This window comes from Mycteria americana, chromosome 2, assembly GCF_035582795.1.
Source record: "Mycteria americana isolate JAX WOST 10 ecotype Jacksonville Zoo and Gardens chromosome 2, USCA_MyAme_1.0, whole genome shotgun sequence".
Taxonomy (NCBI): domain Eukaryota; kingdom Metazoa; phylum Chordata; class Aves; order Ciconiiformes; family Ciconiidae; genus Mycteria; species Mycteria americana.
Genome location: NC_134366.1, coordinates 37913147 through 37940398, shown reverse-complemented (window position 1 = coordinate 37940398; position 27252 = coordinate 37913147). Strand labels below are relative to the sequence as shown.

General features: G+C 37.2%; 1 protein-coding gene across 1 annotated transcript in view; it reads left to right on the top strand.

The window, feature by feature from the left end:
* Positions 1–27252, top strand: part of SKAP2 (src kinase associated phosphoprotein 2) — a 122285-nt gene that overhangs the window by 48118 nt on the left and 46915 nt on the right. Inside the window, exons 5-6 of the mRNA XM_075493034.1 lie at positions 23394–23471; positions 24762–24845. Coding sequence (XP_075349149.1) covers positions 23394–23471; positions 24762–24845 — 162 coding nt within the window. The remainder of the gene's footprint in view (positions 1–23393; positions 23472–24761; positions 24846–27252) is intronic.

Sequence of the window (27252 nt, the reverse complement as noted above, 5' to 3'; positions counted from 1 at the left end):
GTCTCTGTTTGTCAGGTATGCTGGTTCATCCCACAAATAGATACACGTTATCCCAAGTCCTTTTTGAACAGTGTCATAGGATCATAGCATAATTGATGTGATTGACACATCAGGCTAGAAATTGAGTTCATTGCCAAAACTGCATGGTGCAGTTGCATGACACGTCATCTCTGTCAGTATACTGGGAAGATTTTGGGAATTGCTGAGATGATGTTCAGGAATCTGCGGTTTGGGTCTACCTTTTGGTTAACGACAATGTTAACCTCTCTATACTTCCACAAGCACAAGTTTCATCATGGTGAGTACGTCTGACAGGTCATCTACATCTTTATATTAAACTGCTTTGCCTTTTCAAAACTAAAACTATCTATAATTCAGCCACTTCATTGAAAGCTGCACACAGGTGTTTGGTGCACTAGGGCACCAAAATAATTTATGTCTATTAGCCTGACCCTTCTTAACATTAAAACAAAACTATTTTTGTTGTTTTCTTCAAAAAGCTTTCAATATGATGAATCTCCAATAAAACCAAATGCAGCTTCTGATGATTTAAACTGATCTTTTTAAAGATAAATCAGATTCCATGGTTAGCACTGTAATCATCTTGTCATGCTTAGTGTGATTATTCACCTTTTAAAAGTAATAGCAAAGTTTTTCAGGTTCTGCAGTCTTCTGCAGGTTCCTGGAATGAAAGAACAGTATACATATCACTTAAAACAGACTGCTGGATGGAGCTTTACATTTATGATTCCAAAACCCACAGGAAATTATATATTGACCTCATGTTTAATCCAAATGTACTTTAAAACAGAACAGGTCTTTCAAGACTTCAATTAATTTAGTTAAGGTTTCATTAGAAAATACTGGCAGTGTGTCCCTCAATTTGCTAGGCAAATAGTTGTGTCATTATCTGCCATCTTGCTAATAAACAGTTCAGAGTAAGTTAGGTATATGCATTTGAGAGCTGCAACTGTGGAAGTCTGCACTGTATTTTCAATTTGAGGTGTATGTCTTGGTGTTAAATTCAGATCAATATAGACTAAGTATTCAGTAAAGAATTTTTTTTTAAATTATTTTGCAATTAAAAATCACTCATTCTTGGGAGAAGGTAGAGGCAAAAGATTTTCACGATTTTCATGCATTGAACATGTATCTGTTCTTGCATTTGAGAGATAAGTTGGCTACTATGAGTGCATTCATCTTAAATGGACTGAAATTTAATTTTAAACTTCCTCCTTTGATTTGGACAGCGCTGAATGGTGAGAATTTCTGTAAAATTGGATATGTCCTGGTTTTGTGTTAACAGAGCATAGGCAGCAGCTGTAGTTAACATCTTATGAAATACAGTACTAATAAATACAATTAACATTATTTTAATGGACATTTTTATGTTGCAGCGATCAGTGTAAGCTTTCATAGTGAAGTACAGTTAGTACATATGGTATTGCTACAGTACTAATTACATTTATTGCAATGGCTTCTGCTCTGTGCTTCAGCCATGCTTTTGTGCGGTGGACTGTTTCAGAGGCACGCTGATAAAATATATGCTATGAACACAGCAGATGATATTAGAATAAATAAATGTGGAAGTTGGTTATAGCTGTCTGAAGGCCTCTTAGTTATGAAATACATATCAGTGTTGGTCCCAAGGGTTTTGAGGATAACTGTGGCAAGGGAATATATGTTCAAAGGAGAGTCTGTTCTGTACGGAGCTTTCCAAATCTGTTGATACAAGCTCTGTCACGTACACTGCTTCTTATTTTTACCATTGTCATTCCTCAAGATCTCAAAGGTTGTAAACAAAAATAGGGTCCTGTTGCAGTAGGTACTCTGCAAATAAAGAAGGCAAGGCTGTACAATCCAGCATGGTGCCTGAGCTACTTAGATAGCAGTGCTTATAATATTAGTCTTGGAATGAGAAATAGTGGAGTGCTATCATCGCAGCAGTGCCCCTGGGCTACATAGCTGTTCTGAGAAGTGGGGCCAATCAGCATGGGCATGGTAGGCTCACAGCCTTGGAGTTATGGCTTTTGAGGGCAGAGCTTGTGTCTGTCTGGCATTGGATGCTAGTGCAGGTGTATCCGAGTTTTGACTCAGAATTGCAGTGGGGTAGCTGATAAGGTTACCACGCCATACTCAGTAGTTTATTACTTCTGCATAGGTAGCTGTGCTGTCCATGAAGCAGTTATCAAACCTGTGCCAGATGTTTACTTTAGGTAAATCCAGCCCTGATTTGGGAATAAGAGCAGGTATGTGAAGTAAAAGACTTCTCAGAGGTCTCTCTCAGGCCTGGTTTTCTGATTTATTTATTTATATTTTTTTCCGGTTGGTTGGCATGCAGTGCCTCTTATGCTGGCTCTGCTGGGGTAGAAGGACTGGTTCTTTTTAATTGCTGATATGCTTTGGAACCCAAAGCATTTCTTAAATTTTTAGTGCTGGAAGACTGTACCTGTGGTAGAGTATAATACTGAAGATGGGGGCCACAATGGAGAAAGGGATATTAAATATAGACAAGTAATAGGATACTTTCTGTTGCACTTCTAATGAGATGTTCAAAGCTGATCAAAGAGAGCACTGAAAGGAGAGGGTAAAGCCAACAAATGTCTTCAAGTTTACCTTGTTCCCTGGAATGTCATAACCTAGGGGAGAGGCGACTACTGATTGACGGGCTGGATGTGGCTCCCCCCAAAACAGCTGACCTGTCTTACAGCTCAGTCCCTGACACCTGTGCAACCCCTTTGCCTTAGCCCTCCTGGGCAGATGGCTCGGGGATTCTATTTCTGTGAGTCTAGCTGGCAACAGGACCTGTGCCCAGCGGAGGTGACACGCTCACCCAGTTACGAGGACTGTGGCAGGAGAGTGGGGATATGTAGGAATAAAGAGCTCACTTGGCTAAGAATCTCCCTGATGTGGAGAGGTGCCAGCGCGTAAAGTGGGTGCACACCGTGATCTGGGTAATGCAGGGAGGTCAGCTCTGCATAAACGTAGGAGGCCATTAAATAGAGCAGGAGCTCAGGGAGCTGGGACCAAAAATATGGAGAAAGAGGAGATAAAGAAGAAGGGGAAATGATGAGAGTTTAAAAGCAGGAAGCAGCCTGGAAAATGACACTACTGGACATAGGAAAGGCTCTGAGGGAGTAAGACTGTAAGACTTGGTGCAGAAGAAAGGGTCTTTCCAGAGACGGGCACTGGTGTCAGAAAAGGGAATGGCTGTGGGGTGGAAAAGGTGGTTTCCTGCAAGCACATTTTTCTTCCAGCTTCTGTGCTAGAAGTTTACTGCATTTTCCTTAGAGATCGCTGTCTGGCAAATCTAGGTGATTATGGGACTAAAATGACAGTGTCTGTCTAAAGCAGAAGAGAGGGATATTAATCTCTTCTGAGGCTGTGTCCAGAACACCCTCTATCTCCCCCCCTATCGCATGAGGGGAAATACCTGTCAAAAGTATACTTCAGATTCTCACTATTGGTGAGAGAGAGGATGGGTCTGAACAGCCCACTCTTGATGTGGTGTTGATTGATATTCAAGTGTGGTGGTGGACAATGAAATGGTCAAGTAAGGTTCTAACAAGAGTGTCCCAGGCTTGGTGGCTTTGAAACTGTTGTTTAAAAAGGAAATGTCTTCTGACTGAAAGGCTACACACTAACCATTTGGATTTAAGATTGGAAGATGCAGTTCCTCTGGGAAATTGTATTTATACCATAAATATTATGGCAGAAACTGGTTTCCTGAATTTCATACTTTTGTTTCATGTGCTTTCCTTCACCTCTGATAGGCAGAGATCTTTCTGGTTCTCTCATATGCCTCTGCTAGGCTTGATGATACCTTCTGTAGTCAATGTATATTGGTTTATAGCACTGCCAGGCCCAGCTCCTAGCTTTGGACTTGAGGCCCGTTTGCTGTGCCCTGTGTCTGCTCTCACAGCCTGCCATTGCAGCTTACTGCTCTTTCCTACCTTGAAGGTTAGAACAGGATTAGGAAATGAGGAGAAATGGGAGCTGGAAGTCAGGCAGACTAGGGAGAGCCCCACAAGTTCCTGGCCGTTCTCCCTGCTGCTCTGGGATCGGAAATTCTCTCATGTCTCAAGAGGGAGGGGAAAAAAATGGCTCCTTGGCATCTTGTTATAATACTTCCATATGTTTCATTCCCAGATGAGGTGAAAACTTTGCATTAGTTGTCTTTAGAAAGTTAGCCACACAAATAATATGAAAAAATATGTACAATATTTAGGAGAACCTGCTGCAAAAATGTGTGTGAGTGCACTTGTTTTCACATGCTTTTGTTATTTTCTGCTGTTCTGAGACTTTTTGTTGGGGAAGAAAGTCTGCTTTTTGTATTGTTTTTAATGGTTCATCAGTCTGGTGTTCCTGTGTCTGTTGGGATACTTGATCATGAAAGCAGACCTTCAGACAGACGGGTCCTCTACTCAGTTTACTCTATGGCACATGCAGCAAGTGCGACAGCATCGAAAATGTCCTTATTGTATGTGTGGTGTAGAGCTGATTTTATACAAGTGTAGTAGCTATTAGATTGGGGGCTAAGGGTGTCTGGCAGCTTAGCCTGATACATGTACAGAAGTCTCATAGCTTAGCACCGAAAGCAGTAAGGTGGTAGATGATGGCAAAAATTGTAGTCCACTGCCCAAAGTAGCAGACCTGTCAACTCTACTAAAGATCAGTACAAACATGAAGCTCAATGCCAGTGAAGATATAACTATTTTTTTCTTCCAAGTTAATTTGTTGAATAATCCTCTAAAAAAAAGAAATCAGAAGATTCTGAATTGTAAAGTTTAGACTTGTGTTGCTCACGGACTCGTTCAATGACAAGGACGTTCTCTGTAGATGACATTTGAGGATAGTAGGTGAATTATTTTGGCCTAGATTTCTCTTTTTAAAAAAATGTTTGTAACATTTTATTTGTAGAGCATGTTAGGAAGAACATGCAAACTAAACCAGTATCTTATGTGTAATTACTCTGCTAAATTATGCAGGTTAAAAGGTGAGATCAATTTATGTTTGTTTAAAAGTGCAGCAGCTGTGGTGGCCCCAAGCATGTATCAGTTAGGTGAGACAGAGGTGTGATACTCAAATGTTGTTGCAAAAGACATCCTGTCAAAGGACTTTCTTTATGGATTGTGAATTCAAGGCATGTGTATTATTACCAAAAAACTGCTGGCAGCTTTTTATGGTAAGGGATTGTAGCTGATCAGCATGGAGAACTGTGCAGTTTAGTCTGTGGCTTGTATATTTTTTGATTTGATAAATTAGTTCTTGTTGTCTGTGCACATGCTGGTGTGAGAAGCACAGTTTGTACTAAACTTCACTAGTGAATGCCAGTCATAAGCTTTGAAAGATTTTAGTATTGCTTGTCGCTTAACCAACAAGCAAATGTGAATCATTTCTTCTTTTCTAGCATTTCTTCTTCCCACTCTATCACTGATGCAACTGCTCTCTCCAGTATTGAATAAACGGTCCCCTGTTAGAACAACTGACATCTGGAAGACTCTTCACAGTACTTCACATAGCAATGTTCTGACTCAGCCATTAGTTGTCAGAGCTCAAATCGGGGTCATCTCAAGAAATCTGTAATGCCTTTTACTTCTAGCAAGAGCTGGCCTGAAAATCTGCTTAATGTTGTCATTCAAAATTTACATGGTTTCATTAGGCTTATTAAAAGCAATGAAAAATGCAGCAGTACGTAACACTGATAAAGCCCTTTCACCTTGCTATTTCAAATCACGTTTATGGACGATGAATTTAGCTTCCCAGTAGCCCTGGGCAGAGGTATTATCTCCATTTTATGGAGAAGAAAACTGAGTTAGATTCAATGACGTGTCCAAGGTCGTACGTAAGACTGATAGTATTGGGGGAAAAAAATGTCCACGCTTCTGTCTTAATTACATTGTAATTTTTTTGAATAAACTCCCTGTCTTAGAAAAGATGCATCTATCTCTTTGTCTTTAGGGTCTTAAAAATTATTTTCAGGATTAATTTTGCAAAAATTAATCAGTGTTTTCCTCAGAAGCACAATTCTCACGACTGAGAATATTAAGAAGAATTCATATCCTTTTTTGTAGACTTCAGTTCACTGCTTCCTACAAAAACTTTGTTGTAGTCCACTTTGGCTCTGTTGTTCTCTGCCTCTGTGAAATAAAGCTGCCCTCATTATTTAGCATTCTTACATTTGCATATGTACAAGAGGGAACAGCTGCTTTCTGCAGGGATTTTGTGTACTCATTCATATTCCCACAGTGGTGGCCTTGTTCTGAAGCACACTGCTACCCTGTGGAAAAGCAGAAGAATACATGGACAATATAGAAAACAGTCTGTTATTAAACATTTGGAAGTACAGCTGTAAAGGGAAAAATTTAACCACAGAGTTACATTAAAATCTGAAGCAAGTGCCATGTAATGATGATCTATAAAAGTCTCTTCCTCTTAGAGATGCTGGAAAGTTATGGGGGAAAAAATCCTGTTCAAAAGAGCAGAAAACAAATTGGAAAAACAAATCTAATATTATTACGAAGAATATTTCCTGTTTTTTAAAAAAATAAAAAGAAAAAATAGTAGTGCTTGTTTCTCATTTGATCTTGGCCTAGGTAATAAATAGCCATTCCCATATCCATGGACAGAAAATTATATGCCTCTATATTGATATAAACTTGAGATATCCAAGTATGATCCAGACAACAGTTCAGTTCCCAGAGATTTGTGAATAGCTAGCCAGTCACAGGAGTTTGGCCCTTCCTTTTTTTTTTTTATAGCACTTTTACTATATATTTTCTAATGCCTCAACTTAGATTTTAAAATTATTTTAAAAATATATGAAAAATTAAATTACAAAAATAGATTAATTTTCTCCATAAACTGAAAAAATTAAAATCCCTAACCTGGGTTGGAGATAAAGAGAACTAAAGCTCTACCCAGAGAAGTGAGAACACATTAAGGAATATAATTTGTGCACATTGTGTACAAATGCAACATCTTAATGAGTTTTGAGAACTTTGCCTTTCAGTTCTTTAGAAAAAGGCAAATACATTCACTTTGCATTTGTCTTTAAAATTTTGAAGCATCTTACAGTGACTTTGAGGAAAAACTTTGAGTCCAAGTGTATGCAATTTTATCCCAAAACATTAAGACATGTATATACCTGAGATTGTGAAAACCTGTGCAGTTAGAATGGAAAGTGTTAGAATGTGATAGTCACAACTGGACCAACCATTTAAAATAATACAATACAAATGTGATTCTGAAGCATTTGCTTCCTTGCTGGAATTTTTTTCTTGCTATTTTGCCACCTTCTACTGTTGGACTTCTTGTTTTAATAGTAGCAGATAGTATTAAAATATTTTCAAGAGGGAGGAAAGCACTTACAGAATTATTAATATTCTGCTTATGGATATCTAAAAAAAAAAAAAGGAAGGTCATAGTCTGACCTAGAGACCTTGGCAGTGTCCTTTAAACGAACATTAATCATATGTAGTGCATCAAATCATCATGTGCAAGATAACATTAGTGACCTCTCCAACTGAGAATAACAAATGACTCTTAATTTTCCTTTCTGTACATGACAGTAGTGTTGACAACCTCTATGTATATTTTTTTGCCCTGTACCTAATCAACTGATCATTCTCAACACAAAATTTTCCTTGAAGTACATCTTTTTGCTATTTCTGCATGACAGGAACCTGTGTAGAGAATGTGTAATGGATTAGTCATCATATATGCATGTTTGTTTCTGTTGGGATGTCTAAAAGCAAAGTAGTTTCTGCATCTTTTATGCTGCCAAATGACATACTGACCAAGGGGAATCGGATTATGTTGACTAGTTAAAATACATAAAATTTCTAAAGCTGTGCTTCAAAATTTGGGTAAAAGTACACCATGCAAAAGCATTCTTGAGGAAAATTCATATTGCTTGAAACATTTTTGATAATGTATTTAGTCATATGAAAAACCTAAAATAATCCATGCATCTTCTACATTACCTGTATCAAAGTTGCTTAAAAGTCCTAAAGGGGGCATTACTAGTTGTAACTGGAATTGTGATGTGCTCAGAGATATGTCTTTCTATGCAGTTACAGAGTCAGAGTAAATATTTTAGAGCTAAGCTGAAGACTTAATTGCCTGTCAGCTGCTGAAAGGGTCTTGTTAAACCAATTATAACCCTATAATTCCTTAGTCTTTATTCTGCAATGACCAACACTGCAGCTACGGGGTACTGGAGGAGTCCACAGGCTCAACGTGTGTTAAAGGGTTAACAGGCACCTTAGGCAATATTTCGTGACTGTTGCTGCCTTCACAGAAACTGCCTCAGGATTTCAGCATTCTGGCCTGTCAGTCTTGCCATTGCTCCACCACCTGCAGTCTGATAGCTCCAGCTGGTTTCCTTCTTCTCTCATTTTTGCAGCCTGGCCTTAAGCATGAGCAGCGGCTGCTTGGCTGAGCCCTGCAGAGACTTGCAACTCGTTGGCTATGCTGATAGTCATTCAGCCCTTCACCATGGATTTGGAGGCAAAAGCAATGTGCCATTTGTTGTCACCTTGGGGTGCTGCAGATCAGAAGTCTGGCCTTGTTTTGTCTTTCACTGGTGGTGCCAACTGTTAATCTGGCTCCCCAGACATTTTCCTGACCAAATTTCACTGAATGGCAGTGGGACAGAGTTCACGGAAGTCTAATGTATTTTAAGATTTTGCTGTGGCTGCAGACTTTCTCAGTGGCATTTGTTTACTCGTTTGTTCTTTTTTGCACTCGTGTCATTTAGAGACCAAATTGGCACACTCTGCTGCTAGTTGCTAAAACCGAATGGTTCATAGGAGTAGAGTAGGATAAGAGTAGAGCATAAGAGTAGAGAAGGAGATCAGATTAGATCTCAGAAGACTAAGCTCTCTGAAGTACCATGTAACGTCTTTTTAAAAAGTCATTATGGGTGGCTAAATAAACTCTGTGGGTTTTATCCATGTTGCTGGAAGCTTTTAGAAAAACCATCGGAGTGGTGGTTTCAACCTCCATCCACTGGTCAGTCAAGACTAAGTACAGTTAGGCTTTTTCAACCAGTCAGCTAGTAAAATTGTCAGTAGGGTAAAGTGAAACCCTCTTATTTGATCGCATAGGCAATGCCTAGGATACTAGTCATGTTCACATCAGTTGCAATAGGTGTCCTTGTCGTGCTTGCTCTTTTCATTGATTGCTTGAGGTATTACAAAGTAGAGATGATTAGATGCTCTTTCCATAATCCAGCTAAATATTGAAGCTACATTTGAGCTGTAACATTACTACTTTGGTGAAGTCCCCTGTGAGAGTTTTGCCAGAGGTTTAAAATTCCTAAGCCAGATCATATTCTGTATTACAGAAATCTTTTTAAAAAATATTTTATGCAACACCTTCCAGCTCAGTGAGCTTCGATTTATGAACATCTGAATAAAAGAAGAAAGATTAATAAATCTGAGCCACTATGCAATTTATAATCCTTCACATACCTACAAAATGCCTTTTTTCCTAATAGGCTTAAATTCTAGTATGCTTTTTAACCAGTGAGATTCAGGTTTTATCCTTTTTTGATGACTTACCTCAAGGGAAGATCTAGAATTTTAGTTCCAGAAAATTATTTCTACTCTGAATTTGAGTTTCTGATTGGCTAAAACTCTTCCAGAACTTGCAGAGAGAATGTTTTATGTACTGCACTGTGTTGTAGGATAATAACTGTGTCCTACATCTCTTCTTCTTCCACACAACCTGAAAAGGACACCACAAATGACACAGACATAAAGTTCAGTATTTGCCACTGAGTCTGTCATCACAGCTAGCTTCAGGTGGTTAGTCAAGTCCCTGGTTTTTAGAAGGCTAATTGCTTCTTAAGGTGGAAGAGAGAGAGTCAGAAGATTTGTATGTCTTTTTTTTTTTTCTTTTTTCTTGAAATGTGCTGACTTGTTTTTTGCTGCAGCCCACCTCTTTCACCCTTCAAATGGTATTGTTCAACAGTGACATCTTTCTGTGCTTAATAACCAAATGATAAACTTTAGGTTGTTCCCTATTGTAATACATGTCTTCAGTCATGTTTTTTGGTTTTTAAGGCTGACAAGATCTCAACAGTGAAGCAAATGAAACAAATCTGTGCTGATTTTTGGGTTGTCCATCTGTTTAACAAGATTCTGTCTTGTTAATCTAAATCCCTCTGTTGGTCTTTGCTTTAATGGCCTTCAGCATTGAAGTTCATCATTGCCCCTTCAAGTTAGTGCTCCTACTATAGGGTTTTTTTTCTGTGGATCTATTTTGAATTAAATCAAGCACATCATGTTTGTGATGTATGCTGTGGCTATACTTGGTAACTAAGTCAGTGTTCTGTGCTCTGCCAGTTGTGTTTAAGTGCATTCCTGAATCTAGGTTACATCTCTAGAGCCAGGTAATTTAGGCTCTGTAGCCTAGCAATTAATGCGTCAGCCAAACCAGCATGTTTCAGTTTCTGTTCTGAGCATCAGTTTCTCCTATTTCTCTCTTAATGCTTGTTTTCTTTTTTTAAACAAATAAACCCCCACCTTGGTCTGCTTAGCATTTTTTTACGCTGTCTTTCCATAGATCAAGAACTGCTGTTACGAAAACTTAAGAATTAAGCAGTTGTGCTATCATAACACTGAGATTTAATTCTGTATGGACATTACAGTTGTGCCCTGTGCAGATAATACGGTATCATGCTTTTCTGAAATAAGTTACCAAGAACCATAAGAACTATGACATGATTGATCATGTAAATTAACTTTTTAAGGGTTTCTACTTTATTTGTCCTTAAACATGAGTTCTGAGATTTGTACCTTTAAAAATATTTTCAGATTTACTCCTTTAAGTTGTCAGTTTAGTTGCATAATCTAACTTTTGCTGTTGTATACAATGGCACATTAAGCACAAATAGCTTCATAGATCTGAAAGATTAGTATGAATTTAGTGTGTAACTAAGAGTACTATCTACATTAATTCTTCTCAGTTGTTTAGAAAATTATGCTTTGATTAATATTTGCCTCTTGTAGGGGTAGAAGTCTCAAAATGGAGAAAAATCTTGAAGGACCACACCAATCTTTATTGTAAAATTCAGTTCAGAGCTACAGAGGTGTATGTAGATGTAACCAAATATTTTTGTCTCTGTTGTAATTAAACATGATTGTTTTTTCCTTTCTCACTATAGATGTCATGGTGACCTTTTTTCTTTTTGTGTAATCTTAATTTAGTGCTACTGCTTCAGCTCATTTCTTTGAATAAAGGATACTAATTTACTTGTATTTACATAGATGGCCATCTCATTTTTTCACTTAACAATATGCTACAACACATTCTTTACTATTTTTCCTGTTTCTGTAGAAATTTCTTGCTCAAAAATCTTTGTATGACTTCATCATTATAATAATTTTTAACCTTATTAATCAAAGAAAGTCAGCAGTGTACCTTTTGGGTCCATAAAATATGACAGTAGATGCTGCCTCCAAGAAATAATTAAATGGAAAAGTGATAATATGTGTGAGGGGATCTTTCTGAGACTATTTGTAAACTTTTGATTTCTAAATGTTGCCTTCAGGCTTGGTAAGAAAAGCTCAGTGTTTGTAAAGATTATCCTGACAGCAATAAGCTGGGTCAATTGTCAAGACATGTTTAGCATGGGGGCTATGTATTAATCTGCTATAGCTACCACTGTTAGTGGTTGGAATAAATAGAGGGCTCAAGCAGATGAAGAGGGATTAACTGTGTAAATTGAGCAAACTCTTCAATCACTAAACCAGTGATTTTACAAAGGATTAGTCTGCTTTTACAAATATTGATTACTGATTTGTTACTTGGAATGAAGATGATATAACTTGTGCAGTTGCTATGTAGTATGCTATGTGAAGTGTACATCATTCATATTAATGGGATTGTCATAGGCATTACAGAAACTGACAGATTTATTATAGCAGCACTGTTAGCATTGTCATAGTTAAGGTTGTGTCAGCGTTTCCATTAAAAGTCCCATTTTCTTTTTTTGGTGTTCATAGATCAACTTTAAAATTTGCTCCGTTGAAATTTGGCAATACCAGTTTATAGCTTTGACACAATTATTATTTTTGTGCAGTTTTAAAGAGAACTGAATCAACACATTTTAAATTAGAAGAAAATACTGTATATGGTTTTTAAAAAATGTTTGCAGGTTTGAATTCTTTGTTTTTATTGCAGCTTTTGAGTGATACTGTGTATGTTCAGTAGTTTCATTAAGCCAGGTTTGTAGAGGAGTGTATGTGTGTTAACCAGTTGCTATAAAGTAAAACTAACTGAGGAATTTTTGTATAAAAGAGCTCTTTTGCCTCTCTAAAGGCTTGTCTGGCTTTTTTTCCAGTAATACTAGTTATCTGATAAAGATTATTACATTTCTTACAAATCCTGTCCCACATATGTCCACGGACCATAATACTATCACTAAATACTGTCCTCAGACCAAGCAACACTACTCCGTTAGCATGTTCAGTTAATTCATACACCTTTAATGTTACAACTGGTTTAAGTTTCAACAGTGGTACATTCAGTGGGCGGTTTGTCTTTCTAATCCTTACTTTAGATTTATGTGCAGAGGTAGGCTTAAGGAAAATTCGTGTGGTGTGAGAATCCAGGGACACAAGATGAGAGTTCAATGAGTTTGGAAAAAAATCCCACTGCCATTTATTCAGCTACTTGCTTATTGTAAAAGTCTTTAAGTTTTTAAAAATGCCCATTTCTCTCAACGTGTCGTCTTTCTCCTCTTATACAGATATCACAAAACTCAATCACAGCTCTTCTCATGATTCTCTTCCCAAATTGTGACCGCTGTTGCAGAATATGATGGTAACTCTGGTTTGTGAACTTCCAATCCCTTAACACTTTGGGATTTCCCATGGTATGCGTTTACCATAGGGAAAAAAAAAGCTGGCATTTAGCAAGTCAATATAAGTGATCCTCTTTCACTTTTGGATTTCAATCCCATAGATGGTATCCAAATAAAAATAATTGTTGCTAACTGCAAATAAAAAATATTATTTCAAATATTCCTAATTGATACTAAAACCAGTAAGAACTGCACAGAGTCATCTGAGAAAGATAATAGTCATGTGCGAAAAAGGAAATACATTCTGTAGCTTGGTATCACTTAGAAAGGCCATTGAAAAATTAAAGTGGATGTTTCAAGTGGCTAGATGTAACAAAATGGGACTTATGGGAGAATTGGAGCAGTTGGTCTATCTCTTCTCTCTTGTTCAGAGAAAACCAGCTTCTGCCAGACCTCTTGTTGCTTGCATCTTCAAGTGCATGATTTCTTCTGGAGACTTCAAATGGAGTGGAAAATATTGTGTGGTCATTCAGAAAAACTTGGAGTTGATATTGGAAGGTGGTTCTTCCTGTCATTCTCAGTACTCCAAGGTGAATTACCACTGAAATTGACATCTGGAAAGGTTTCAGGAAGCACAAAAGTATTCTGCTGGCTTCTTGCAGTGTGCTCTGCTGGCTTCTTACGGTGTCTCCTTGTTCTTCTAAGTTTGGTCCCATGCAATTCCACAAAACAGGATAATTTTTTATCTTTGTGGTAGCAACCTCCTTGTAAGAGGAGGTTTGAAAATAGTGATGTGTTTTTCCAACAATAAAACCTTTGGATTTTTATTACTTCTTTATTACTTCTTTCAGAGTACTTAGAAATAAAGACACTGTGTTAGTCACTTTGGAGTTTTTTACATTTAAGTTTTTCTCATGATCTTGCTCTGTAGATTGATTTTTTGTAAGTGCAATGTCATCATTGCAGGAGACCGTAATTCGACCAGAACTTCCTACATCTACATGCTGAATGATATTTGATATGCATTTTGTGTGCTGCAGTGGGAAAACGTGAAAGGCTCGTGTGAGATTTTTTTTTCTTTTGTTTTTATTTTAAAAAGGCTTGTCTTTACATGCAGACTGCAATGTAAAGTTATACCTCCATCTTAATCCACATTAGCTTTCGAATGCAGAGGAGCTTTGAGTGTGATAGTTCACTGATCACTGAGCATAGCTTTTTACTTAAATTATCAGTAGTAGAAGAAATGTATCAAAAATGAGGCAATGAGGCAGAACATTCAAGCCATTTTGTGTTTGCAGGAATACATAAAATGTGGAAAATGAAAACTGTAGCTTGTGTGGACTTCTTCATTGAAATCCACAAGTGCCACTGTTAAAGATGTGAGTCTGTTTTTAGCTGACTGTAGGAATTCTAATCTCTTCCTTTATACAGATGAAAGATTTTTCAGCTCCAACCAGTAATGTTAAAACTTTTTTTGATCAAGGATATGAGCTGTTGGAGCATTTTAAATGCTCCAAGTGTGTACGTATGTTTCCTTTCAGAAGCTTAGCAGGCCAAGCCTTTGGCCAGGAGTCAGAACAGTTGGAACTTTGCAGACTACACAGCTAATCCAAGAGGGCTGCCACTTGGCATAAGTGACTTCCATATATAAAACATCATACAATTTACATTGGGGTTTTTCATTGGTGTTTTGTGGTAGTCTGAGAATTTCCTTGTTTCCCTGGATTTCTTCGGTATTGTTCACTGTATTTCCAGCATGTTAGGCTTCTGATGAAAGCATTAGTTAAAATGTTCCCCTGCCCAAACATCCCCATCACAGATTGAAATTCACATTGGATGATTTTCTTGTTCAGCTAAATTTGGCATGTCTTGAACTATAGGTGTGTGTGGGTGGTTTTTTTAATTATTTTTTCTTTTCTTTCTTTTAAAGGGGGCTTAAACAAGCGTCTAGAACTAGAAACAACAATTTAGGAAAGGAGGTATACACAGTAGAGCTTACTTAGGAGAGGATACTGGGCAAAAAATTTGGGAAATTATAAAATTAAGAGGAAGAAAATTTATATGCTTTTTGTTTAATTGATGTGTGATTTGTGAAGAATCTAGCTTGCATGGTATTACCAAAATTTGGGTAAGAGTCACAGAGTTCATGTGATTTAAGCTCTCATAGATCTGTCAAAGTGTTGTTGAATAATAATACTTGGATTACTAAGATGCTGAAACTAAAAGAACATGTACTACTAATTTTTAAATATAATTTGAAAGTTCATTGTTTAGCTTTGCAAGAAATGACATTTGGCAGCTTTTCTGCCAAAACATATTAAATCCTTCTCATGTTCAGTTAAATAGTTGTCATTGCTTAGTCTCAGTTTAGGCTTATTTGCTGAAGAAATGTGCCAGTTGCCCAAAGATGAAGTTTTAGACCCTTCAAAAGTACTAATTAAAAACATTATGACAAAATCAGAAAAGTAATAGGAAGCTTCTAGTTCTGATTACCATAAGTTTTTCTTAAGGTGTTGTGATATGTGGTTATTTCTAAGGGATTCTTATGCTTACCAGGTGGCTATTTAAAAATAGTAGTAAACTGCAGCGTACAATTGTATTGTAGTATTACCTTTTCCAGATGTTTTAGATGTTAAGCTGAAAATTGTTTTTTTCACCTGGACATATTAAATGCTAGCTTTTAACTTGCTGTTTGATAAACCTATAGGACTGTCTTCCTAGTAGTCATCTGGGAGTACGGGAATCATGATGTGGTTAAAGATGCTATCCATATGCAATTTGACATCATGCTGGTCATGCTCCAGCTGTAGACACTTTACTCCTGGCCTTTTAATTTTCTCTGATTAGCTAACAGCACCTTCTGTGGTTCAGCTATCGTGTAGATATTCTGAATCTTTATTTAGGGTTTCTAATCAAAATTGGATGTGTGTGCTTGTCTGTGAGACGATGCTGGGAAATTTCAGCTTGCCTACATCATTTCATGAGAATTTCCAGTACCTCTAATTGATCCATGATGGTCTATTTTGACTTGCTTCTATCTGTAATGCAGAGGCATTGTTTTTATCTCTGTGTTTTCCTGCATATTTTATTTCTTGTAGCAAAGTAGGAAGCTGAGCTTCTTGTTGCATAGGCAAAATTTGTATAGTCAATCTCTACAACTGATACACTTTTCTGTTAGGTGTAGCGTGGACCTCTGGGTGCCTGAAACCTTTCTGTCTTGCACTGGAATGATTGATTAAACTTTAATGATCTTTGGAGGGATTTAAGCAAAACTTTTACATTTCTATGCCTTGTATTACAGTGGCGTGAGTGGTAGACCTTGTACAAGAGACCTTTTCTTTACTGCTGTATCTTCTTTCTGTCTTCTTGCCTCAGAATCTTTGAGAAACAGCAGAAGCTGGAAGGCTGCTCCTGTAAGCATGCAGTAGCTTCTTTTATAACCCTGGGGGATAATGCCTGCTCACAGCAGAAAACATTACTTTTCTCTCTTTTTTTTTTTTTTTTTTTTTTTACCATGTGCTGTGGGTGTCATTTGTGAGATTTTAATAATTACCTATGTGAAAGTCAAATCTGGATCAAGGGGTGAGAGCCATGAGTTCCTCTGTACGTTAAGGTGCTATGCACAATGTAACAGTGGGCATTTTAGAACCAATTTGAAAGCCAGCAAAAGAATGCATAAGTCCAGGAGAATATTGGTTTATAAATTCAAAGTTAAGTTTGGATGAGGAGTGTGTGATCCAGGATAATTCCATTAGGCTGTGGATCCTGGTGAATGGAGTCTGACTGGCTGACTCCCATAATTTATTTTTAAAAAAAAAAGAAGTCTTTGTCAAATGAAATATGTTACAACTACTAAAGAAACTTTGCTCAGAAAACAGATGAGGATTGGGAAGCCATAGATGTAAGATTTAAAAAAATTAAAATATCTAAATACACAGTTATTTAATTAGGGGCTAAATGAAAATGACAAAAAGACACAGATTTCAAGCATGCTAATTGCTTAAAAGAACTAAATATTTCTGTAAAGAATATGTCACAGTGTTTTTTAGGCTGCCTGATCCTCTGCCTTCTCCTGAGGAAGAGCAGGGAGGAGAAATGCTCATACTGCTGTCCTTCCAAGGGAGGAGTCAAGAAGAAATACTCAATATTTAGGCCTCTGAGGGTGTGGTATTAGTGTTCATAACCCAAATTTCATATCCCAAATTAGAAAGAATTAAAACTAGAAACAGATGACACTGCTTTAAGTATTCTTTAATAAATACACTGGTGACTCTTCTTAGAGGAATATATCAAGGCAAGTTATTCTGCAAAAATTATTGTAAACTATGAGAGAATGCAATGGAGAATGCTGGGGATGGCTCCAGAGCAAAACTTCATAGACTAGGCAGTCTTTGGAACAAGCACTTTGAAGACCAAAATGCTAACTTTTCTTGAACCAATGTTTCAAAAGCTAAACATTTTCATTATATTTATTCCCCTGAATGAAATGTATTTTCTTCAACATTTATCTTTTGATTCTTGCATGTTAAACTAATTCAGAGCTATTAGGCTACTACATTTGCAAAGTACTGAAGTAGTCATTGTGAAAGTGTTCAAGACAGTTAATGAAGCTAATGAGATTTTATGTGATCTTCCTACTGATAAGTTTTCCTTAATCAAAAGACTCTAGGAAACGGGAATTTTTAAAATTCAATACACATTAATCTTCTCTTTAATAAAAAGAAAAAATGTAGGGAGAAGGTATGCATATGAAAGTAAAACATATCCTCTTTAGCCTAGATTCATAGTGGTTGTGCAACAGATGTGACCCCAGTGTATTGCTACATACAGATTTGAAGATAATTGAATCCCTCTGTAGTAGCTATTAAAAATGGGTAAATGCTGTATTTCCAGACCAAAATGAAATGGAGAAATATGAAGAATTTTGGGAGAAGTGTGTGAGAAGGGGGGTGGGAAGGAATAAAAGAAGATGAAAATACTTTTTGTGTTGCTGGAAACATTACTCCTTCTTTGCTCAACTTTAACACAAATGTTTTCAGAAAATCTTTGCCAATTTAGATTGCAGCCTGAGAGAGATCATAAAAGCCCTGAGCTTGAGGACAACCCCCCCTATTTTCTGCATTTTAAAGGATATTATTTCAATACTTAGAGTAGCAACTCTTTGTTTTTAGAGAAACATCCAGTTTCATACTAGATTACAAGATACACTTGAATATTGTCAGCATTTTTCCTCTCTGTTTTCTAGTTGATATCAAAGTTTTTACTAACAGTAATTCAAACAGAAATGGATTTCAGTTTCTCCTTTTGTATAAATGGGTCTTCAGTGCAGTAAAAAGGAAGCCAGAAAAATAATTTTCAGTAATAGTGATTTCTTTTTTTTTTTTTTTTTGAGTTCAAGGAAGATAAAGAAATAGCAATCACAGTTTTCTCCATATAATCAAATTAATGTATTTTATCCTAGCAGTTTTCTTTTACAATGACTGAAGAACAGTGAATTATTCTTATTTGAGCAAGAAGTCTCTACCGTTATAATAGTTAAACCTATGGTCCTCTACTAGGAAAGCAAGCTGTAATCAACCACTTAGCTGTTACTGAATTACACTTATCTCCACTTCGCCTGTTTAACTTCCCATAAGCATGCTAAGCACCTCTTTAGAATGCATTGACCTGTAATTATTTCTTGCTTTATGTATCCCTTAGCCCACATTGAAGAAATAAAAAATCTTCCTATTGGTATACGGTGCAGATCTACACCGTATACAACCTAGTTTTGTTTTATTTATTTTGTATACAGAATGAAGTTTTAACACCTTTGGGTCCTCCAAAAATCAAAATGCCATGTGTAATGGTTGAATTTCATGCTTTCTCATGTGAAGTGACACTGATGAAACCATTTTAAAGTAATGGGCCAGATTCACTATTGCAGTACGGTGTAAAATTGCATCATTCAGGCTTTTGACTGTCTTACTAATAATGTTCATGATTTTTCTGAAGTCAAAGCATGACTGGTAGAAAAGCTGGCTTTATGCTTGACTGAGAGCATTTAACTTTCTTTTCACTGGAGGAATTTTTAGCCTGGCAGCAAGAGCATTATAATAACTGCCAGCTGCTCACTTGGCACAAGAGTGCCTAGAACCAAGACGAAGAGCCTGGTGCATTATATGTGTAATATACTTTTCTCTAAAACTTGAAGGTTTAGGCCTCATAAATATTTTTATCTGGTCTTTGATGGCCTTTGTACACATGAGTCTGGGAATATGCATGTGGAGCATAGCTTGCAGATTTTAGTTTGGAGTACATTGAAGTAATTCCCACCAGGATAAGAAGAGAAATTATTCTGGGAGATTCATCTGTGAGTGGGTGGTCAAGAAAGAAGGAAAACCTTTAACATTAAGCAGATGGACCTCCCTCATTTTATACTGCGTATTGGGAATGAAAGATAATCATCTCCCCAAATATTGGATAGTATTGACCTGATTTTCACATCAAAAGGATAAGGTTCAAGACATTATTTGTGAAGTAGAAACTCGGGAATGGAAAGGAGACTTTTTTTTGTATCCTCAGCTCTGTGCTTACCCACCACTGTCAGGGCAATGATACAGCAGAAATTAGGTCTGGAAGGGTACACGGGAGCAATTGTTGTACCTTTCTCCACCTGTAAACTCACACAGCTGCAAGCCACAGAGCATTTCTTGATGTAGAGTGCCACTTTACTCCCTGGTATTTAAAACTGCCTTCAGAAACTACAGTGTACCAAAGGAGAAACCAGGGAAGACTACGGGCCTTTTTAGCATCTTTATTTCTAAATCCTTGAGATGTATCTGGAAACAGACCATACAGGGGTAGGAAGTAGGTAGGAAGACAAGGTGGTCTCCGCTGGTCTGATTTTGGGAGAGAAGTTTTGCTCTGATCTGGCAATCAGTTTGACCATAAATATCTGAGCAACAACACTGAGGCACCCAAGAAAGTTAATACCAGTGGGTGCTATCTTGCATCCCTAGGATGCAAGTTCCTTGCATCTCTACATTTCATTTCTTATAGTGGACAATATCCAGTGAAATTAGAGGAAACTGAAGTTCAGGCCATTTCACCCGCATCCATGAGGGAAGGGAAAAATTTTCCTTGTCCTGAAGATGTCCTGGGGCGTGCATGGGAGTATAATATTTGGGAATTCAGAGCTTTAAACTCTAAAGGATTGTTATTTGAAGCAAGTTGTTTAATTTGCCTCACAGTTCTCTATTAAAAAAATGGTAATGCCTTCTTTCTTGGCAGCCTTTCTCTGTGTTAAATAGATTCTTTGTAGAAGGAGCTGTCTTATTGAAAGTCCCATGCAGTAGTCAACTAATGAGTCTCTGATGTCAGCTACTAGTGTAATCTAAACAAATGCTGCTTTACTATAACGAAGTGCTGCTTTAGTGATACTTTTTTTTAGGAGATTTGTGCCAAGCCTGATCCATTTCAAATGAATGAGGAAGCAACATTCTGACTGAAAGCAACTGCAAAAACCAACCTGGTGTGCAACTCCCAAGCTTTCAATTGGGAGGTCCCACATCTAGGGATTGCAGTTCACTCTAAATCCTGTTTGAGATGTGGACAAGAAAGTAAAGCAATTAAAAAGTGGAAGGAAGGTAGAAAGGTGACATAGTTTAGGAGTCCTCCATGCTGGCTCTAGGCAGTAGCTGGAAGGATGATGTCATTCTCTCTTCTTTCTTCCCCTCCTTGTTTTTGTTCCAGTACAGGGGTAAGAGTATATCTGTGTTTGTGCCTTCTTCCTGCCACATATGCACAACACCTGTGGTTAATGAGAATCTGAGAGGAGGTGGTTCCTTCTCTTTCCTTTATACTTTTCATACTACTTATTCTCCCTCCCCTTCCTTCTGGATGTACAGGGGAATGAAAGAAGGAATTTAGCCAGATTTATGCTTTTTCTTTCATGTACAGCTGTTTGTGTCTTGGGATATTACAATTGGGTCCCTTTCTCCTGCCTTTCAACTAAAGTTCCATCATATTTTGTGGTTCCCAGGCTTCTCTGACAGAAGGATGATAATATGCACATGATCTGGTTTTGCTTCAGCTACTTACAGATTGTGAGTAGCAGCAGGGCTGACCAGCTGCTGCTGTTTTGTGGAGTTGCTACCTCAGTTGCTTTGAGGAACAGAAAAAGAAACTGGCGTCTCTACAGGTTGAGGGTGGGAGGAGGACTTCTTTCTGCAGTGCCACCAGAACAGTGGAAGACTGCCTTTTTTCATGCAGGTTCTTTTCCTCACGAGCTTTCAGTGCCCTATGCAAAATAAATGTGGTTTCAGAAAATACCATCATAAAATTTATCCCAACTTGTTACAGCAGAAGCCGCAAAAATGGGAGTGGAATGTTGACGCTCTGAAGTAGCTGGTTCAGCTGAGCTTCTACCTATAGGCAGAATAACATTAAGGAGTCCCCAAAGCATGTGCTTGTTTGGGACTGTGTCCCATATGATTTGACTGTTCACTAAATGATCACTTGCCAAGCTTTCTCATCAAAAAACAAATCGATGCAAACAATAATGTATAAAATTAGATCCAAATAGTTATTGAACTTCTTAAATTCAAAAATTTAAGAGTGAACTGGTTTTATTTGTTTGTTTAATTGTGTTTTGTGTCTTCCACATCTGTGGGGATGCACTGTTCTAAAATGAGCCCTACTGGATGAGGTAAAGCTTTAAGTGTTGCACACTGATGCCTCCCAATGACCAATATAAAGCAGCACACTATGTGTATTTGTAAAACTCTTCACCTCCCCCACTCATAATATAACCATTAGATCATCTTTTAAAGTAACTATTAAACTTACCATGTACCAGCCAGCGAGTGTCTTTGTGTTAAACTCTCATTTAATGTTGTGCAGTGATTGCATATTATCAAGCGAGGGGGGACAGCTGCAGCATTTTAAAATGCATGTACATGGAGCCAATAACCCTTGTATTTTTAACATAGTAGTAAGAATTCCATAGAAGCTGAAATAATAGCTAGTGTACTGCTAATCTTTAAAAATAATACTAATAAAAAAAATTCAGCGGAAATGTCAATGTGTATAAAATTTCATCTACTACCTTATGGTATCCAACAAAATCTTTTGTTGTCTAAAATGCCAGTTGTATTATTTAAGGAATGCATTCTCATTTTAAGTATTTTCATACTTTAAAAAAATAACGTTCTCTGCAAGTTCCTACCTCTTTTTCTCATATTTTTCCGCTCAAAACTGCGTTTAAATAAGACTACCATAAACCAACTCACTGATTAAAAAAATTTCTATTTTAAGGGACAACCTAAAAATCCAGGAAGTTGGCATCACCTTCCAGAGACAGTGTTCTTGGTTCAAGTTCAGACAACTGATCTTTAACCCACCTTGCGTAGTTTAAAGTGTTTTTTTAGCACAGGGGTTGTCTGCTGATATCAGTCCTTTTTTATTTGTTTATATTGGTAGAACTTAATGAGATTACATATATTTTGATGAACAATTGCTGCCGTGTAAACTTGCCACCTACCTACAATGACTCTTATGAATATTTGATGATAATAAGTAGTAGGAACTTCACTGTTATGCTCACATGCACTTAAAAAAACAGCAGCACAGGAATAGCTTTGTTCTGCTTTTTTGCTTGCAGTAAACAGTATGAGATTTATATACATGTTAATTATTAGGCATATCTAGCATATTTCTGTTCTTAATACTAGGAGTTCCATTTAAATCATAATCCTGTTGTTTTGGGGGGGAAGGATGGAGATGGAAAACGCAATTTTTAACATCTAGATTTCTATTTTAAGTTGAGGCAGCGTTGACTGGTCAGTCTCATGCTTCTAGCTATGAATTAGCCGTTGAGAAAAAGGAAAAAAATACAGTGGAACCTACCATTTTGCAGATGCATCCATTTTCTACAAAATCTAAAATTAGTATCTGTAGATCAACAATTTTGTAGCCTTCTGTGCAATGTCTTTGGTCTATCCAGTTTCGCCTTATAGATCCTATAGGCAGTACTTTTGTGTCATATTGCAAATTAGGCAATGCCTGTCAACAGCAGGCATCACCTTTTATCATGTCTTCATCTGGTTTCTTTTTTTGTAGATGGTGTAATAGAGGGTCCTCACCTTGTATGTTGTTTCAAGATGTTTTTGTGCAAAGCTGGTGTTGAAAACCACATTCCTAATTTAATTGTGTTGAATTGTGATACTTGGTTTTATTTGCACATTTGAAAACTTACTGCTTTTCTTATCCAACTTACTTTACAGACCACGTTCAAAACACAAACTAATGTTTTCTAAGTTGCCGTAGCTTGTTTAATTACATATTTTTCCTTCTGAGACTTGCATGGCCTGCTACGCAGCTATATTTTTCCTTACTAAAGTGATGAGGACAGCAGCAACAGCTCTGACATTTATAGTTAGAGGGTTTTTGTACTTAAAATAATCTGGCATAGTAGTTACTAGAATTATTTTTTCCAGTAGCTCCTTCATATTGAGAGTGTAAAATCCATAAGTTTATTAATGCTACTATAGTATTTTTATCAAAAAGCAGTAATTTACAGAATTTATTTTTCTTTCAGGGAATCAGTTTCCTCCTATTGCAGCTCAAGATCTTCAGTTTGTTCTGAAGGCTGGATACCTGGAAAAACGCAGAAAAGGTAGGCTTAACTATCTGTCGTGGTTTAAACCCAGTCAGCAACTAAGCACCACACAGCTGCTCGCTCACCCTCCTCCCCACCCCTGGTGGGATGGAGGAGACAATCGGGGGGGGGGAAGAAGTAAAACCTGTGGGTTGAGATAAAGACAGTTTAATAGGACAGCAGAGGAAGAGAAAATAATAATAATAATAATGATGATAAAAGAATGTACAAAACAAGTGATGCACAAAGCAACTGCTCACCACGTGCTGATGGATGCCCAACCCATCCCCGAGCAGCGATCGGTGCCCCCCGGCCAACTCCCCCCAGTTTATATACTGAGTATGACGTCATATGGTATGGAATAGCCCTTTGGGCAGTCTGGTTGTGCCCCCTCCCAGCTTCTTGTGCACCTGGCAGAGCATGGGAAGCTGAAAAGTCCGTGACTAGTGTAAACATTACTTAGCAACAACTAAAACATCAGTGTGTTATCACATTATTTTCATACTAAATCCAAAACACAGCACTATACCAGCTACTAGGAAGAAAATTAACTCTATCCCAGCCGAAAGCAGGACACTATCTTTGTCAAAACTGGTGCATATTTTATATCTGGGAAGTCCATGTGTCAGTATTTGATGTTATACACACAAATAACTTTATATAGGAGTGATAAATAAAATGGAATAGAAGCTGAAATGTTGAAGCATTGTTATGCAAAAGAAGCACAGCACATAATTGCTCCTGTAGTATTAAAAGAAAATCCCATTTCTTTATTGACTAAAAAAATTGTGCTGTGAAAGTCCACTGTCAGCCATAATTCAGACACTTTCAGATATTTTTGAAGAAAACATTAGGAACGTATGTAAAAGTACCATATGTTGACTTCATGTTTCAGTGAGCATCAAGATTTATTTTCCTTCAAGAGGGCAAATATTGATCTCAGCTTTGGTTCAGTCAATATTTACCCTGATTCAATAAATCTTATATTGTCACTTTAATACCCATTTAATGCTGCAATAACTCTAGGAAATATTTAGGAAGTTGTTCATTATTTCCTTATATTTAATGTTACACATGACTTCTCTCTTTATATGATTTCAAATTCCCATTTGTTTTCTTACCACCAATTTTTATTTCTAATTTCCTTCTCAGTGCCGTACATTTCTCCTCTTCATATCCAGATTTTGTTTCCTTTCCTTAGCACCTTCCCTGTCTCCTCCTCCCTCTTACCTCACACTTGAAAAGTAGTAAAATATTTGTGTTCAATAATGACATAAAGTGATATAACACAGATTATATTAATTGCAGACCACAGTTTTCTTGGCTTTGAATGGCAGAAGCGTTGGTGTGCTATCAGTAAGACGATCTTCTATTATTATGGAAGTGACAAAGGTAATTGTAATAATTATGATAAACTATAAAAATGATCTTTTAATGCACAGAAGAATATGAAAGCTTTAGTGGAGTTGGAAACTGAGAATCTAAGGTCATTTTAAGAAAGCAAATGAAACTTCTAAGAGAATAGGTGGCTCTTAAACAGTGCTGTGAACTTTAAAAATGTGTAAATATTCTTCAGATCTCTAAGTGATGTGCTCATTTGCTAAAGCAGGGAAACTGAGGAAAAAAGATTAAGGTACTTGTAAAGCTACTTTGTGCGCCAATAACAGCTAGCTATTAGGTTTGATAGTATGCTGGTACTCAATTAATTTACTGGACAGAAAATGTTCTTTCTGTCCAAATAGGATTTTCATTTTAAAACACCCTCTAGCAATTATACCTTCTGAGTTTTTTAAAGATGGTTCTATCCAGGAAAATGTTAGTCTAAAAACTGCATAGTGGAGTTCCATGTTTCTTTCTAAATAGCTTATGTTCTGAAAAAGCTAGAAATGAAGTAATACGTTTAACTAAATGCCAGTCATGGAGACTAAAGCTAGCTTCTGAAGGTGACTTTTAACTTCTAATGGCCAGTTTAGAAAGACTGGCATGGGATATCACTTTGAATTTTTCAAACTAACAGTCAAATAAAACATCCTTTAAATTGTGTGCCAAGTATTTGGTGTTTAAGGGTAAAACAAATGATAGAGAAATATATCTGAGTAAATTTTAGAAGTACAATTACGTCTTCCCCCCCCATGAAGCTTTTTTTCTTCTGTGTATGTTTGTGTGACTCTACTTGAGATTAGTGCAGGTAGTTGTTTTGTTTTATTCAAAGACTAATTTAATTTGATCCAGTTTGTTTCATTCCTCAATATGCTGGCTCGCTTAAACTCATCCTCTCTTTAAAAACAAAAGAAATAAAGTAAGGGTCTAATTGTAAGTCCAATTTTCATCTTGTTCCCCATCTTCATCCACAGTTTCCCATCATATTCTCTGTTTCCAGAGTATATCTGCTAAACGTTCCCTTTTCTTCCTTACTCTTTTCTTGGGATTTACAGATTGATCAAGCTTCAAAAACATAAACAATCTTTCTTCAGAAATTTTGAGGAGGTGTGGCATAAGAGTGATTTGTCAGTAATGATTTATTTCTTTCTCCAGAATATTATCTTGTGCTGTTTGTTTATATATAGTTATACCTTATCTAGTACTTTAAAAATGGCAAATTTTTTGGTCAGAATATATTGCTAGTTCTTAAAGATTGTTCTGGGTTTTTAAATATTTGTCTTTTTATCTGATAGTGTTTGCAAAAAAAAAAAAAAAGGAAAAGCTCGTTTTTTTTTTTTTCCCCCTTGTGTCTGTTCTAATGATTATTTATGCTTTCTAGCATATGGTCTTTGGATTAAGGCAGGAAAACTGCCCACGTGCCCTTTTTTTTTTTTTTTTTTTTTTTTTTTTTGTGTTTTGCAACAACCTGACTATCAAGGCTACGTTGTCATTTTTAATACCTATGCTGGAAGTTAAGATACATGGAAGCATGTTCCCCAGCACTCGGCAGGTTGGTGTCATGTTAGGAACTGACTGTGATATACCGTGGGATCTCTTTTCTTTATGGTTCTATAGACAGATGCTTTGGCTTATACATTTACAGCTTTTGTAGGCTGCAGATTGTTTGGGGAAGATCCTCCTAACTGTAACCTAATGGTGTGGGAGAGGCACATAGTCCATGCATCATCTTTTGGGAATTGTATAGACATGGTTGGACTCCAAACAGTAGCTTGTGGAGGAAGCAAATACATCGGATGCATGAATTCCTGCCCTACCTCCATGTGACTGGTGCTGTTAGTGCAGAAAAACTAGCGCAGCATGGTGGAATCGTTTTGTCTTGCGGGTCTGGGATGACCAACAGTCACTCCAGAACTTGCCTTTGAAGAAGAGAGCTTTTTTTTCTAGACTGGTCAGACATATTTTCTTCAGCCCTCTGATGCCACAGGACATAAAGGTATCTGTTCCAGGGCAGAAGCAAACTGCCATCATTGTATGGAAACTGGATACCAGCGATTGCTGTAGTTCCACGGCAAACTAGTTTGCTGTTGAAACTGAGCTGTCGTCCTGATGGTTGTGAATGTATGTGCTGCTGTTTATTATGCTGTTTAGCTGCAGATTGTCAGCATGGATGAAGTGTGTGATGAGACAATCCTGAGGAGATCTGGCATTTAGTTACTGGAAGAACCTGAAGCTGTTTTCACTCCCCCTATTACGGCCAGCAGCGGTACCTGCTGCAGTACGCTGTCATATTGGGGCCCTTCTTCTTCTGCTGTGACCCTTGATGCTGTACCAGATAACTTGGACCACGCAGAAAATGAAGGTGTGTTCTTACCAACTGTAGAACAGTGGTGAAATGTGCATTTGGGTGGCTTCATGC